At 39.1% G+C, this 12177-nt stretch overlaps 6 protein-coding genes and 1 long non-coding RNA gene across 10 annotated transcripts in view; 3 read left to right on the plus strand and 4 right to left on the minus strand.

The window, feature by feature from the left end:
- LOC104729232 (isoflavone reductase homolog) lies at positions 160-1913 on the minus strand. Its single transcript, XM_010448157.2, has 5 exons — positions 1557-1913; positions 1308-1442; positions 938-1175; positions 607-810; positions 160-503 (listed from the first exon to the last, which is right to left on the minus strand). Exons 1-5 carry the CDS (start codon positions 1737-1739, stop codon positions 337-339), a joined length of 927 nt encoding a protein of 308 aa, XP_010446459.1. The 5' UTR covers positions 1740-1913; the 3' UTR covers positions 160-336.
- On the plus strand, positions 2188-3231 carry LOC104729233. 2 transcript variants are annotated; one of them, XM_010448158.2, is made up of 3 exons: positions 2188-2298; positions 2642-2820; positions 2975-3231. In XM_010448158.2, the coding sequence occupies exons 2-3, from the start codon at positions 2656-2658 to the stop codon at positions 3068-3070; spliced, it is 261 nt and encodes an 86-aa protein (XP_010446460.1). In that variant the 5' UTR covers positions 2188-2298; positions 2642-2655; the 3' UTR covers positions 3071-3231. The 2 variants fall into 2 exon arrangements, with proteins under 2 accessions (XP_010446460.1, XP_019089330.1); XM_019233785.1 differs by lacking the exon at positions 2188-2298 and adding an exon at positions 2315-2517.
- On the minus strand, positions 3485-5137 carry LOC104729234 (F-box/kelch-repeat protein At4g39240-like). The gene is made up of 2 exons (XM_010448159.1): positions 3938-5137; positions 3485-3756 (listed from the first exon to the last, which is right to left on the minus strand). Exon 1 carries the CDS (start codon positions 5090-5092, stop codon positions 3968-3970), a length of 1125 nt encoding a protein of 374 aa, XP_010446461.1. The 5' UTR covers positions 5093-5137; the 3' UTR covers positions 3485-3756; positions 3938-3967.
- LOC104729237 (protein RADIALIS-like 1) lies at positions 5424-6158 on the minus strand. Its single transcript, XM_010448161.2, has 2 exons — positions 5803-6158; positions 5424-5707 (listed from the first exon to the last, which is right to left on the minus strand). The coding sequence occupies exons 1-2, from the start codon at positions 6078-6080 to the stop codon at positions 5683-5685; spliced, it is 303 nt and encodes a 100-aa protein (XP_010446463.1). The 5' UTR covers positions 6081-6158; the 3' UTR covers positions 5424-5682.
- On the plus strand, positions 6291-9314 carry LOC109128065. Its single transcript, XR_002034504.1, has 4 exons — positions 6291-7201; positions 7870-8042; positions 8135-8188; positions 8361-9314. It is a non-coding gene; the product is annotated as an uncharacterized LOC109128065 (long non-coding RNA).
- Positions 9087-10237, minus strand: LOC104729235 (glycine-rich RNA-binding protein 8-like). The gene is made up of 2 exons (XM_010448160.2): positions 9995-10237; positions 9087-9709 (listed from the first exon to the last, which is right to left on the minus strand). Exons 1-2 carry the CDS (start codon positions 10100-10102, stop codon positions 9305-9307), a joined length of 513 nt encoding a protein of 170 aa, XP_010446462.1. The 5' UTR covers positions 10103-10237; the 3' UTR covers positions 9087-9304.
- The window catches only part of LOC104729238 (probable LRR receptor-like serine/threonine-protein kinase At2g16250), a 3816-nt gene continuing 2943 nt past the window's right edge, over positions 11305-12177 (plus strand). Inside the window, exons 1-2 of one of the 3 annotated variants that reach the window (XM_010448163.2) lie at positions 11306-11449; positions 11665-11842. In XM_010448163.2, the coding sequence (XP_010446465.1) occupies positions 11680-11842 (163 nt within the window). In that variant the 5' untranslated portion in view covers positions 11306-11449; positions 11665-11679. Of the gene's footprint in view, positions 11873-12177 lie in introns of all 3 variants that reach the window. The other 2 variants (XM_019233783.1, XM_010448162.2) reach the window with 2 other exon arrangements.

Consider the following 12177-nt stretch of genomic DNA (forward strand, 5'->3'; position numbering starts at 1 on the left):
ACTTCGGCTATACTTGGACCGTGTTGTAGACCATTGGACTAAACTTGCATATCTTGCTAAATTTGTCGGATGTTATATTATGGACAACGTCTTTTTAACGATGATGCAAGAGTAATAGTGGGCAACAAGTTTTAAGACTAAACTTGCACTCAGCAGCCATTACACAAATACACAGAGATCTCTAATTATAAACAGGTTCTGAAGCCGTACATTCAAAGTGAACCACACTTCGATTCGATTAACCGGAGAAGCAGACAGGTTAATGGACAATTATTTAAGACCCAAAATTAAAAATTGTGGAGAGACAGGGAGTGACAGTAGTTAAGCACTAAAGCTTCAGACATACTGGTTGAGGAATTCATCAACAGTAGTGTATTTGACATGAGGGTAAAGCTCAGAAGCTTCTACTCCAAAAGAAGGTTCGATTTCAAAGCTTGTGTGTCCTCCTTTCACGAAAACGCAGTGACAAAGGGATAGCATCACGTTTAGTGGAGGTGAAGATTCTGCAAAAACAAAAAACACTAAACCCATCAATGGACAAAGCTAAACAAAATTGGAAGAAGAAGAAGAAGAAGAAGAAGAAGAAGAAAGGTATTTGATCAAAACCTATGATCTGTTTGAGGATTTGTTCTTCTGGAACGTAGATTCTTTCAAGTGTTTTGCCAATCTTGCTCTCCCAAAGCGAGACAAGATCGTTGAATGAGTAGGTGTTCATTGGTGGCCTAACATATAAGATCTTGTTCAAGGTTCTTGGATCATCTACGGCATTGATTGTGTAAGTCCCGATGTCTTCTTCCTTGTTGAACACAGCTGCAAAACATCACCACAAATCAGAAAGACAAGAAGGGAGTAACTAGAAGGAGGATGGAGCAGAAGGTAGATTTTTCCTCTGATTTTTTTTGTAATAAAGAAAACAAAGTGTTGTCGTACGTCTAACCTTTGGGGTTTCCATCACCTAAAACGATGACCTTATCCCGTGGAGCAGAAGTAGCACCGGGCTGTGCTAGTGTTGGGAGGAAGTAGCCAGCGAAGAAGTTGCAAGAGACATAAGTGTATGGGATTCCTTCGGCTTCAATTGCTCGCCGGAGTTTTGCCTTTGTGGCATAGGCTGACTTGGCGGGTTCGACAGTGTAAACACGGTCTACATCATTTCCAAACTCCGAGGGAAAGAATCTCTGTTAAAGACAGATGTGAAGAGGTTGAGTGGGCAGCAGAGTCAATTAAATTGTTACTCAATTCTAAAAAGTATCAACCAATGCATTTGGTCTGAGAAGTAAAATTATCAGCAAAACAACAGAATAAGTTACCTTAACGTTACCGGCTTCTTTAATGGCAGAGATGATCTTGTACTGATGTCCCAAGAGAGAGTGTCCAACCGTAGAGATCACCACATCCGCTTGCTTTATCGAGTTAACGAGACTTGTATGATCGTCAAGATCTCCCTATCAAATTTTATTAACGATACTTGTATAATCAGAAGATCATTAAACCGTGAAAGTAATTAGCAAATCATCATTAAACCAAAAACGTTAAGAGAGAGAGAGAGAGATACGAACGAGGAGAAACTGAACACCGAGATTCTTGAAATTCTCGATGGTGATCGCTCGTGAAGGGCTGGTGAGCGTCGAGTTCCTAACGAGGACTAGGGTTGGGTGGCCAGATCTCGCGCTTGCTTCCACTATATATTTCCCGATGTAACCCGTTCCTCCGATGAACAAGATTTTGCTTTTACTCGCCATTTTTTTTTTTAGGTTTATATAAACTCAGATTTCGCCGGAGAAAGAAAGGTACAGAGAGAAAAAGCACGGTGGCGCGGAACAACGGAATGAGAGATTCAGAGATTGTTGATCCCAAATTTGCGGACTGTTTCTTTTGTACCCGTTAATAGCTTCCACTTCCAACTTTTGTAAATTTCAAGCACTTTGTCTTGAACAAAAAGAGTAAAGAGGCTTTTGTAAATGACAATAGTACCCCTATAGTCGACGCGTGAGCTACTTTTTCAGTCAAAATTTGCATGCGAGTGTTTTGTTTGTTGGGTTTGGTTGGTGAAAACTGGCGGCTCCAACAACGCAACTTTCTTTGTCTTAATAGTTTTTGATTGGGCCCTTTTTAAGGCCCATTTGTTAATTTATATAAACGATGCGTTTTGTATTGCACTTGTTCTGCAAGGATGTATATTGATATTGATAGCGAGCGTGATCTTCACTGTAGTCTACAAAAGTCTAGAACCACCCGCCTACATCATCGACCCTTGTCGTTTAAGAAGTAGAACAAGTGTGAAATATCTCGTACAGATAGGTAAAATAAATTAATTTTGAAGCTCTTCTTGTTCTTCGATTTCTTTCCTTGCTTTGTAGTTTGTTTGGTGAAGACAAAATATATATAAAAAAAGGGATGTTTAGGAATTGAAAAAAACATCAGTTCGATTTTGTTTGTTTAGCGGACACATAAGATTTAGGGTTTGGAATCCTTGTTTTAGGGTTCTTCGTTCCTGTTTGGCATTTGATCGAATACTTGGTGGGCTTATTTTATTGTGGAATTTGGTCTTAGTTTTGTAGTTCCCATCCAGAGATGCTTCCTTATTTCTAGTGTTCTGTGTTGCTCTGTGTTTTTACTTTGGTTCAATTTTGTTTATTTGCAGGTACAAACAACACTATGGAGACCCAGAATGATCAAACACCGAAACCGGCCATGACTTCATGTAGGAGGAAGGTGAAGGATGATGCCACTTTCTTTGAGGACGTGAAAGATCACATTGATGAGTTCATACATGCCTCAATGGCTGAACACAAGACCTGTTTCCAAAAAACCATCAGCAAGGTTCTTATTATATTAGCTTTTCTTGAATCTCTTTTCAGAAATTGGCATGGATTTGGCCTAGTATCTTGTTTTCTGTTTAGTACTAATTGCAGCTAGTTGTGTGTCAGACTCAGACATGTACTTACTCTTATAGGATATGATTGATTGATTTCAGATGTTTGGATTATCAAAGGCTGTCGCAGAGAAGCAAGCTGAGGAGGCTAAGGGAGTCGAGAGTCAATTGCCTCTTCAGACGACAGTGTCCAAGTAAAAGACTATAAATGTTCTTTTCCAGCTGGGTTCCCTTGAAGATACCATGTCGTTGGTTTTTCTTGTTTAACATCACATCAGGTTTCTTTGTATATCAACTTTGTCATGGTACGATGCATTTTAGCATCTCCGTTCAAAACCGCTAGTTTTGGTAGTTAGTTAGCTGCTGCTCTTGTGTTTCCAATATAGAATTTGTTCGAACGTAAAAATCTAATTGATCCGATAACGCTAACTGGAAAACGATGAAACCTTCAATGAGATTCAACAATAGATCAATACTTGGGTAAGTGGGTAGAACAATGAAAGCACCAAACTTAGGGGGACTCTTCCTCTAAAGCTTTACCTTTACACATCAAGAAGTTGGTACACGATCTAAAAGATCTCCGAATACGTGTTTGTACATGGTGTACCAATATACTGTAAAATGTTTCCCGACCTCGATATTCAAACACTTGAATTAAACAACAGGTAACATAGTAGCTATCAATCATACAGTATGCTATCATACATAAAGAGTCATACAACAAAGAAACAAGATAAACAACTTGCAAAAGTACTCGCATTTAGCACAAAGATCAATCTATATTAGGTTCTGGATTCCAACATCCAATAAACCCTTGTATGTATGTTCTTTCATCTTAATCAGACCAAGCTGCTCCGGTACAATTACAGATTTCAAGCTTGAAGCTGCAACATAGAAGAACATGATTTAAGCAAGCGCATGTCAATAATACTATCGAACTTGACATATTTTACAAACTCGCCTCTCAAACTTAATATACGAATTCCTAGTTCCTGCAAACTCATCACAAAGCATCAATCATACATTCATCACAAAGCCTAGGGGACATTAGAGTGTGAAGCATACCTTTACAACCTCTCTCATAAGGATGGGGTATCAAACAGTTACAGCTAGACATCGTACAATGGTGGAAGGAGTTTTCAACGTCATTACAGTATTAGACCACAGGACCGTCCCCCAAATCTTTCTTCCTCTCTTTTCCAAACTGATCTTTGTGCACGAAATTTCAGATGAACCCTTGTTAAGGTTAAATATAATAGCAAGGTTCCCACCAAGATTGGACATCCTAGAACCATCACGCTTGTCAGGAAGACCTTCGAGACCCTTCAAGCGACCCCAAACCCTAGCAACAGGATCAAACACCCATATCTTATTCTTGCTACCAAAAGTGTAGACCCTGCCATCAATAACACAAGAGCCCACACTCCATTGTGTGTCCAACAACTCATCACTCTCCAAACTACCTTCTTTAGGATCATAAACAAAGCTATTCTTCCTATCCATGATATATATCTTATCATCAATCACAAAGCTTCTGATGGTTAAGTCGTGCACGTTCACATTACGAACACCCGAAACAGTCTCCCAAGTTTGAGTCTTGAGGTCAAAAGCCTCAACCCAATTCAAAGACAGAGGGTCACAACCCCCGATCACATACAGTTTCCCGCAAACAATACCCACGGCGGCGCATCCACGCGCCTGCTTCATGCTAGGGAGGTAGCGACACGTGTTGGATGGACAATGAACGACGAACCCAGTGGAGACCAATTGGTCATCGATGCATCCACCAAGGACGTAAATCTCAGAATCAAGAGCTACCATAGACATCCCCCAGCAAGGAACCGAAGGGAACGACGGGATCGGAACTAATCTTCTATTGTTAATCGAATCATTTCCGAAAGGTTTGAAATTGAGAGTGTACCATCGAGGAGTCTCTGTAGCGTGAGATCTGAGAGCTACATAGAGAACACGTTCAGTGCATCCGAGTGCAGACCGATCTACGTAGATCTCCGGCGAAGCGATGAGACGCCTGAAGGTCTTGCAGACGAGTGAAATCACCGGGTAGTAACATCTCGGCAAACGAGATAAGAAATTAAGAATGATTTCATCTGGAAGTAGTAGCAGAGAAGACGATGACGGCGCCGAAACAATCTGTTTCTTCGATGGCGGTTCTTCGGCGATTGAGCTTACGTAACTCGAACTTGCGGCGGAAAGAGGCATAACCGCCGCTCTGGGAAATGTCAAATCGCGAGAGAGCAAACGATCATTTTTCCCGTTTCCTTAGCTTTAAATCACCCAAATGGGCTCATTGTCAAAAACAAATACCCAAATGGGCTTAGGCCCATATTTCTATAGAGGCCTCAATGTATAAATTAAATTCTATTAAGGCTTTCTATCTTCTTAGCAAGCATTAAACTTTCCCGCCATGTCTGTGTTTTCGTTTGATAAAAATCCCCAATTCATAAACCCTAGATTTAGTTGAATCAAAAGCTCGCAGATTTGTGGAGGTACGTTTTCTCCGTTATAGTTATTAATAATAGTACAACAATGATTCATGATGATGTTGGACTTTTCATTACAGAGAAACTATTTTTTGTTTTTTCATTACAAAGAAAAGAACCTTAATACACAGCTGCTTCATTTGTTAAAATTGGGGATTCGAAGGATATAGATTCCTCAAATTTAGCGTTAAGCTTTTGGCAGAAACATTGGAAATAGGAATATATATATATAAACAACGATTCGTGATTGACATGGTTAAGACAAAAATCGTATCGGTGTATCCTCTTTTATTCTCAATGGTTTTTGATTCACTGCAGCCTCATGTTTCTCATCCTGCATATCAGAAAGAAAAAAAATGGAAGATTTATTTATTTAGTCTTAAAGTTGAAATGAAACTGTATAAAATGGATTGTTTTTGTACACTGTACCTTCTTTCCTCCTGATTCAGCCTGCCATTGGTGCAGCCACCACTAGTCCTGTAGTTTGGGAATGGAACATGACCGTTCTCTATGTTGTTTATATCTTGCACCAGGAGTTCGTAGTGTCTCTTTACCTCTTCTGTTGTTTTTCCACCAACGACTTTGGCAATATTTTGCCAACGGTTAGGAGTGTCCTGGTCATACGTTGCTAGAGCCTGCTCAAAGGCTTTGTTCTGCTTAGCGGTCCACGATCCAGAGCTGTGAGAAGACATTGAGCTTGATGCCATTGTGACTGGTTTGTAAGAGATTTTTAAAGTGTGAAGAGATTACAAGTCAAGAGGATGATATGAGTACAGATGTTGCATAATGCTTCCTCTATATAAGGTGAGTTTAGGTAGTGCCAGTTGTTGCAAATATCTTGCAGAAAACAAAGAGAATATTAAATCCTTGTCTCCATAGGAATCATCGACTAATGAGAAATAAGATAATATCTGCAAATTCATGGTGGAGATGAGTATCTAAAGATCCAAACTTATCACTAATATTTGGTTCTAAGTTTGTTTCCTTCTATATGATGCTTGGCAGATGAAGTATCACCTATATGTGTATTTACTGCTGTGATTACGTTTCATGTCTTCTTGATTGAGTTAGAGAGCAGTTACGTCAGAGCAGGTTCTCTCGCATTTAATTCTAGATTAATCTTAGATATTTAGCATATTATCTGCCAAGTCTCCATCTACTTTGTGGAAAACTCTGGCCTAGAACAGTAAATCTCCTATTATTCTGGTACACATTGACTAGAACAGTAAAATCACATTGAGTATCAAGGCTTCTCTCGATATTTTGATAGGATAACTTGTATCCACAAAACAAGAGATGGAACTTTTCATGGGTTCACCATTAGCTATAAGGTTCTCTCTTGAATTAAAGTCCTTGCAGGAAAGTTAGGGGGGATCAAACTTTATTGTTGATTGGACCTCAGGGGATACTCTGTCTTAAAGACCATATCAAGCATGTTACAGCAGATACACTTTGTCCGTACAATGGATGTAGAAAAGGTCAACTCTTGAAGTTTGGCTACCATGCTTTTCTTGGTCATCTATATTACTATTTGCATTTTGGTCCTCAATTGGTCACTTTTCTTGGTGCATATTGAAATTTCTGTAGGTTCTTCAGGTCAAAGATTTGTGACTCTGATTGCATTTTACTCGTTACCTGTTGTACCTATCACTTCTTTTTGATGATCAGTTGCGCACCTGCTAAGTAAGAATACCAGGCATGGGATGTGCAGATAAATTTTTTCCTGAGACTAATATTTTCATTTGATCTATTGGAAACACAGGGCGTTTTCAAGGTATTATGGGAGATAGAAGACCATACTTGTCTCTTCAATCATAAATCATGTCAGGTTAGTTATCAGAAATCCCAAACTATAAAAGTCTATAAATGGTACAAACTAACACGGTATAATGCATGAACGTATATATTCTTTATCATGCTTACAATTTAGTCTATTTTCTTGATGTACACCAGTATATGCCCATACCAGATATTTTCATTTGTTGTGGTACAAAATTTACCACAAGGTTTAGGTTTTATTCCTTGCTAGATATGGCTGTTCTGAGAACTTAAGAAACTGCCATGGTTTTGGGATAGGGAATAAACTACTTTATAAGAAAGTGCAGACCAGAACAAAGAATATATTAATCATGAGACTGGTAAAACAATATATTCCAGAGATATATATGGCTGCTAGTTGCTATAGGATTCTGCAAGTAGGCATTCACAGTATATATATATATATATATATTCTCGTCATTGCTTTCCTTCTTACCTAGGTGTTAAAATGGTAGAACATCCCTACATCTGACTTTCAGCTTTGGGTAAAACACCTGAGGACCTGAGGTGTTAACGTAGAAGAAGAAAAAATGTTTAAAATGGTTGTTTTTTACACAATATGGATACTCTGCAATCTGCATCTTACTTTTGTGACATGAAGAGTTTACATTGCGTAAGATTTTGGTGGATTTTATTCCATGTCCACACCCTCAAGTTTGCATTTGTTTATAATGAAAGGTACTGGCCATTTATGATGAAACACGTTGCCTAGCTCGCGATGATTGGTGTAAATGATCACAATAGCTTTTCAAGAATATGTAGGAAAGAGAAAGGAATTAAAGGGGTTATATTATATTCCTCACCTAGTGGTTGCTCCTTTTGCAACTTGACGAACTAAATCCCATCCTGATGTAATCTTTGGTTCCCTTGTACACTTGGTTCAACTAAGATACTGTTTCTAATGGGTTTACTATAGAGGATCAATTACAATTTTTTAATACAGGTCAATTGTAGGAGGGAAATGCAGAGACAAAGAGGCGGAAATCTTCTTCTTTTGGTAATCTTTGATCATAACACAACTTGGGATTCTTCTTTGTGAACTACGTTTTGATGCGAGTTGATTACAATGGCTACCTCAAAGCCGTTAATATGTAAATACCGTGGAGTTGGCTTGTCTTTCTCAATGCGGCATCAGTGATTTGGTTTCTTCATGTGTCACTCTGTTGCAGGTTCAAATCATGTTCATCTTCTGCATCTGTGACAGCCGCTGCAAAGCTTACTCCATTTTACTTCAACAGATACTTCTAATGTTCCTTTGGCCACTCGATCAGAGGCGCCTAAAGAGATTCGGTCTCAAGTATGAAGTTGTGTGACTACATTATTCCAGAGCAATCAAGTTTCTCTGATCAGTATGGTTTAAGAAGCAATCTGTGTAAATTGTAACCAAATGGCCATAAACATATTTTTTAACCACGAAGCATAAGGGTCACCAATTTATGGACGCTTCGGAATATAAGCACTGCGGGCATCAATTGACTTACTCTTAGCTGCCATCTCTTGTAAATCCACGGGGTTTTTTTTTCGGCGCCTCCGCACATTAGTCAATAGAGACATTTTGAAAATTCTTTTGGGACGTAATCATTACTTTCCACTTTGGAAATGTAGAAAAATATATATATAGGGATGACCAAATAATTAAAGATACCTTTCACGGTGTAAAAGATGACGACAAAAGTTAAAGGAAAGAGAATATTCGTGGAATATATCTTTTTTTTATCTTCTTTAATTTATCATCCCAATCTATACTCTTGAGAAAATATTAAAGCAATCATTATTTTGGATCGGCGCAATATTGCAATCGTGCAACCAACGTTCTCCGATCAAAACTTGAGCAGCTAATAGTTCCAGTTTAGTTTTTACTTAGTAACGAACGAGTAAATTATTTTTGATCGGAATGAAAAAATATCAAGTCTGGCTTTAGGGGAAACTTTATAATTGTAGTGAACAACACGCGAATTTAACATTCCGTTCGAGACAAAGACGACTTCTTAAACGATACGTTTTCATCAAAAAAGTAAACCAAACAAACCAGAATCAAACCAAGCCAAAGGGGATGACACAGAAACCAAATCTAAACCAAACACAGAGCAGCACCAAACCACACTATCTTCGATTACCAGCCACCACCAACGCTTCCTCCGTAGCCACCATCACCTCCTCCGTAACCGCCACCACCTTCACGGCGACCACCATTGTATCCACCTCGGCCACCGCCGCCACCGCTTCCTCCGTAACCACCAGAACGTCTCTCGTATCCACCGCCTCCTCCGCCACCAGATCCGTAACCTCCTCCGCCACCAGATCCGTAACCTCCACCGCCGCTACGGTAACCACCACCGTTACCACGGCCTCCTCCACCACCGCCGCTTCCTCTCGACTGAGCTTCATTCACGGTGATGTTACGGCCATCGAGTTCTTTTCCGTTCATCTCTTCAATCGCATCCCTCATGGATTTCTCATCCTTGAAAGTGACGAATCCGAATCCCCTTGATCTTCCAGTCTCACGATCGTTAATGATCTGAACACAAAACAAAACAGATCCACACAAATCAGAACAACCAATCGAAGAAGACGTTGACAAAAACACGATGAAAAAAATCAAAATCGATCGATCTCCGAGCTCATAGAAGCAGGAAGATGAACGTACCGATGGGACAAAATAAGTAACAGTAACAAAGAACGAACGAATAGTAACAGTAATCGAATCAAGTAACAGAGAAACACAGATCGGAATCAGATCCGTCGAGGATCAGAATCATCGGAATCGTCTCGATCCGGGAGACCGATCTCTCGTGTAACAGACCTTAGAATCGATAACTTCGCCGAATTGCTCGAACGTCCTCTGAAGATCCTGATCTCCGGTGGCCCAGGCAAGACCGCCGACGAAGCACCGGTACTCAACTTCAGCCATTGTTTTGAATAATAAAAAAAAGAGAGAAATTAGGGTTTCGATAAGTGAGAGAGAGAGACTTGTGTGATTTGAGATGACAAGACAAAGCTTTAATTTATAGAAGAGGTGTGACGTATTAATAAGCTAACTAGGGTTAAGATATTTTTCTAGGGTTTGCTGAATGTTTCGACTTTAATTGTGATTTTAACTCTGATTAACACGGTACTAGTATGGTTTAGTGGAAAGGCCCACATCATGTGATCATTATGGAAATTAAAGATTTTTTTTCTCCTCGTTTCGAGCAAAAGAATATCTTCTTGCGTAAAAATATCTTTATTCTTGAAGTGACACTTATACCCCTTGTCTCGTTTTTATGTGATAAAATAATTGGGTCTGGGCCATTGTTACTTACTATTACTGGGCTTTTCTAATTTAATTTGGAAAAGGTTAAATAACTTTTGGCCCAAAGAAACTAAAATAAAATAACTTGCAAATTGCAAAAAACTGGTTTCTAGCTTGCAAGAACATGCATTATATCATATTTGCTTAGTAGTAAACACATCCCCAAACCATTCAAACTCTTGCACAAGTCTCCCATCTTTGGCATCTTTCAAGTGTAACACATACTCCTTCTACAAGACCTCCAATTTCCCAGCATGATATGCATAAATCTAGGTAGACCATCAATCCATTTACATTTCTCCATTCTAAGTATCGTAGAATAGTATTTTTTTTCATTTAATTTTAAAATGACTAAAAAAAATATGGCTATCAGTATCAGTATCAGTATCATATAGTAGTAGTATAGTACTAATTAATTATTATGTTAAATGATATTTTAAGAGTTCGTTAAGCTGTATTGGGCGGGATCGACGAAAGTCAAACCCTCTTAAAACGGCGCCGTCTATCAGAACATTACTTTCAAATTTTCAATTAAGAGCGTCTCGAGATCGAACCATAAATCTTGGGAACGTGCGGCGGCGAGTATACAACGAGAGATCGATCCCACATCTCTCAATTTGTTTTTTTTTTTTCTTTTCTTACACTTCGTTATACTTTCTTACTTTTTTCTTTATTTCAATCGGCCGCTGTTCTTGACCAGTATGGAGCTTCTTTCTCTCTGTCCAGAACAGTTCTGTAAGAAGTTTATATACTACTATTATAATAAGATTGATATTCCAGTTGGGTTTCGTATTTTATTAGACTTTCCCATCTTTCTCTCTCTAAATCTAGGACTAAAAAAAGGACATGGAAGAGTTAGAGAGAGAGAGAGAGAAGGCAGCAGAAGAAAATGATTGGTAACCAACAATACTAGTTTTGATTACGACGAAGTGCACAGACAAAATTAATTGTCACAAAGTCGCAGAGGTAACAAAACAGAGTGAAGAAGAACCTTTTTTTTTTTAATCATTCGTTGAAAGTTCATACATAGAAAGTCACACAAATATAAAGTTTCCTTTTTTATCGGATTCGAAGGAAAACCCAAAAAAAAAAAATCTGATCTTTCCATTAATCGCAAAGATTCTTTCCACTTGAATCTCCAAGGCAATGAAGGGATTTAAGTATTTCGATTTGGTCATCAGGGTTTAGAGAACGCCATGGTGATTCTGAAGAAGACATCCTTGCTTGTCTTCTTCTTCTTTTTCATCTTGTTGTTAGAGTCAACGTTCCAGCAACAGACAAGTTCTCTGCATGAGAAATCGGCGCTCCTTCTGTTAAGGTCTTCCCTTGGGATAAGAAGCAGAGATTGGCCTCTTAAAGGCAATCCTTGTCTCAACTGGAACGGCATAGGTTGCGATGAGAATGGTAGAGTAACTGACATCAACATTTCAGGGTTCAGAAGGACTAGGATTGGGAATCAAAACCCGCAATTCTCAGTTGATGCGCTCCTCAATCTCACCCGTTTAGCTTCCTTCAACGCCTCAAGGTTCTCTCTTCCAGGTCCAATCCCGCCTTTGTTCGGATCACGTCTGTTGACTTTAGAGGTGTTGGACCTTAGCTCTTGTTCAATCACGGGGACCATCCCTGCAACTTTGACTCGGCGGTTATTACGCCTCACGGTTCTTGATCTTTCCAATAATTCAATCAGTGGCAAA

Source organism: Camelina sativa, chromosome 12 (assembly GCF_000633955.1).
Source record: "Camelina sativa cultivar DH55 chromosome 12, Cs, whole genome shotgun sequence".
NCBI lineage: Eukaryota > Viridiplantae > Streptophyta > Magnoliopsida > Brassicales > Brassicaceae > Camelina > Camelina sativa.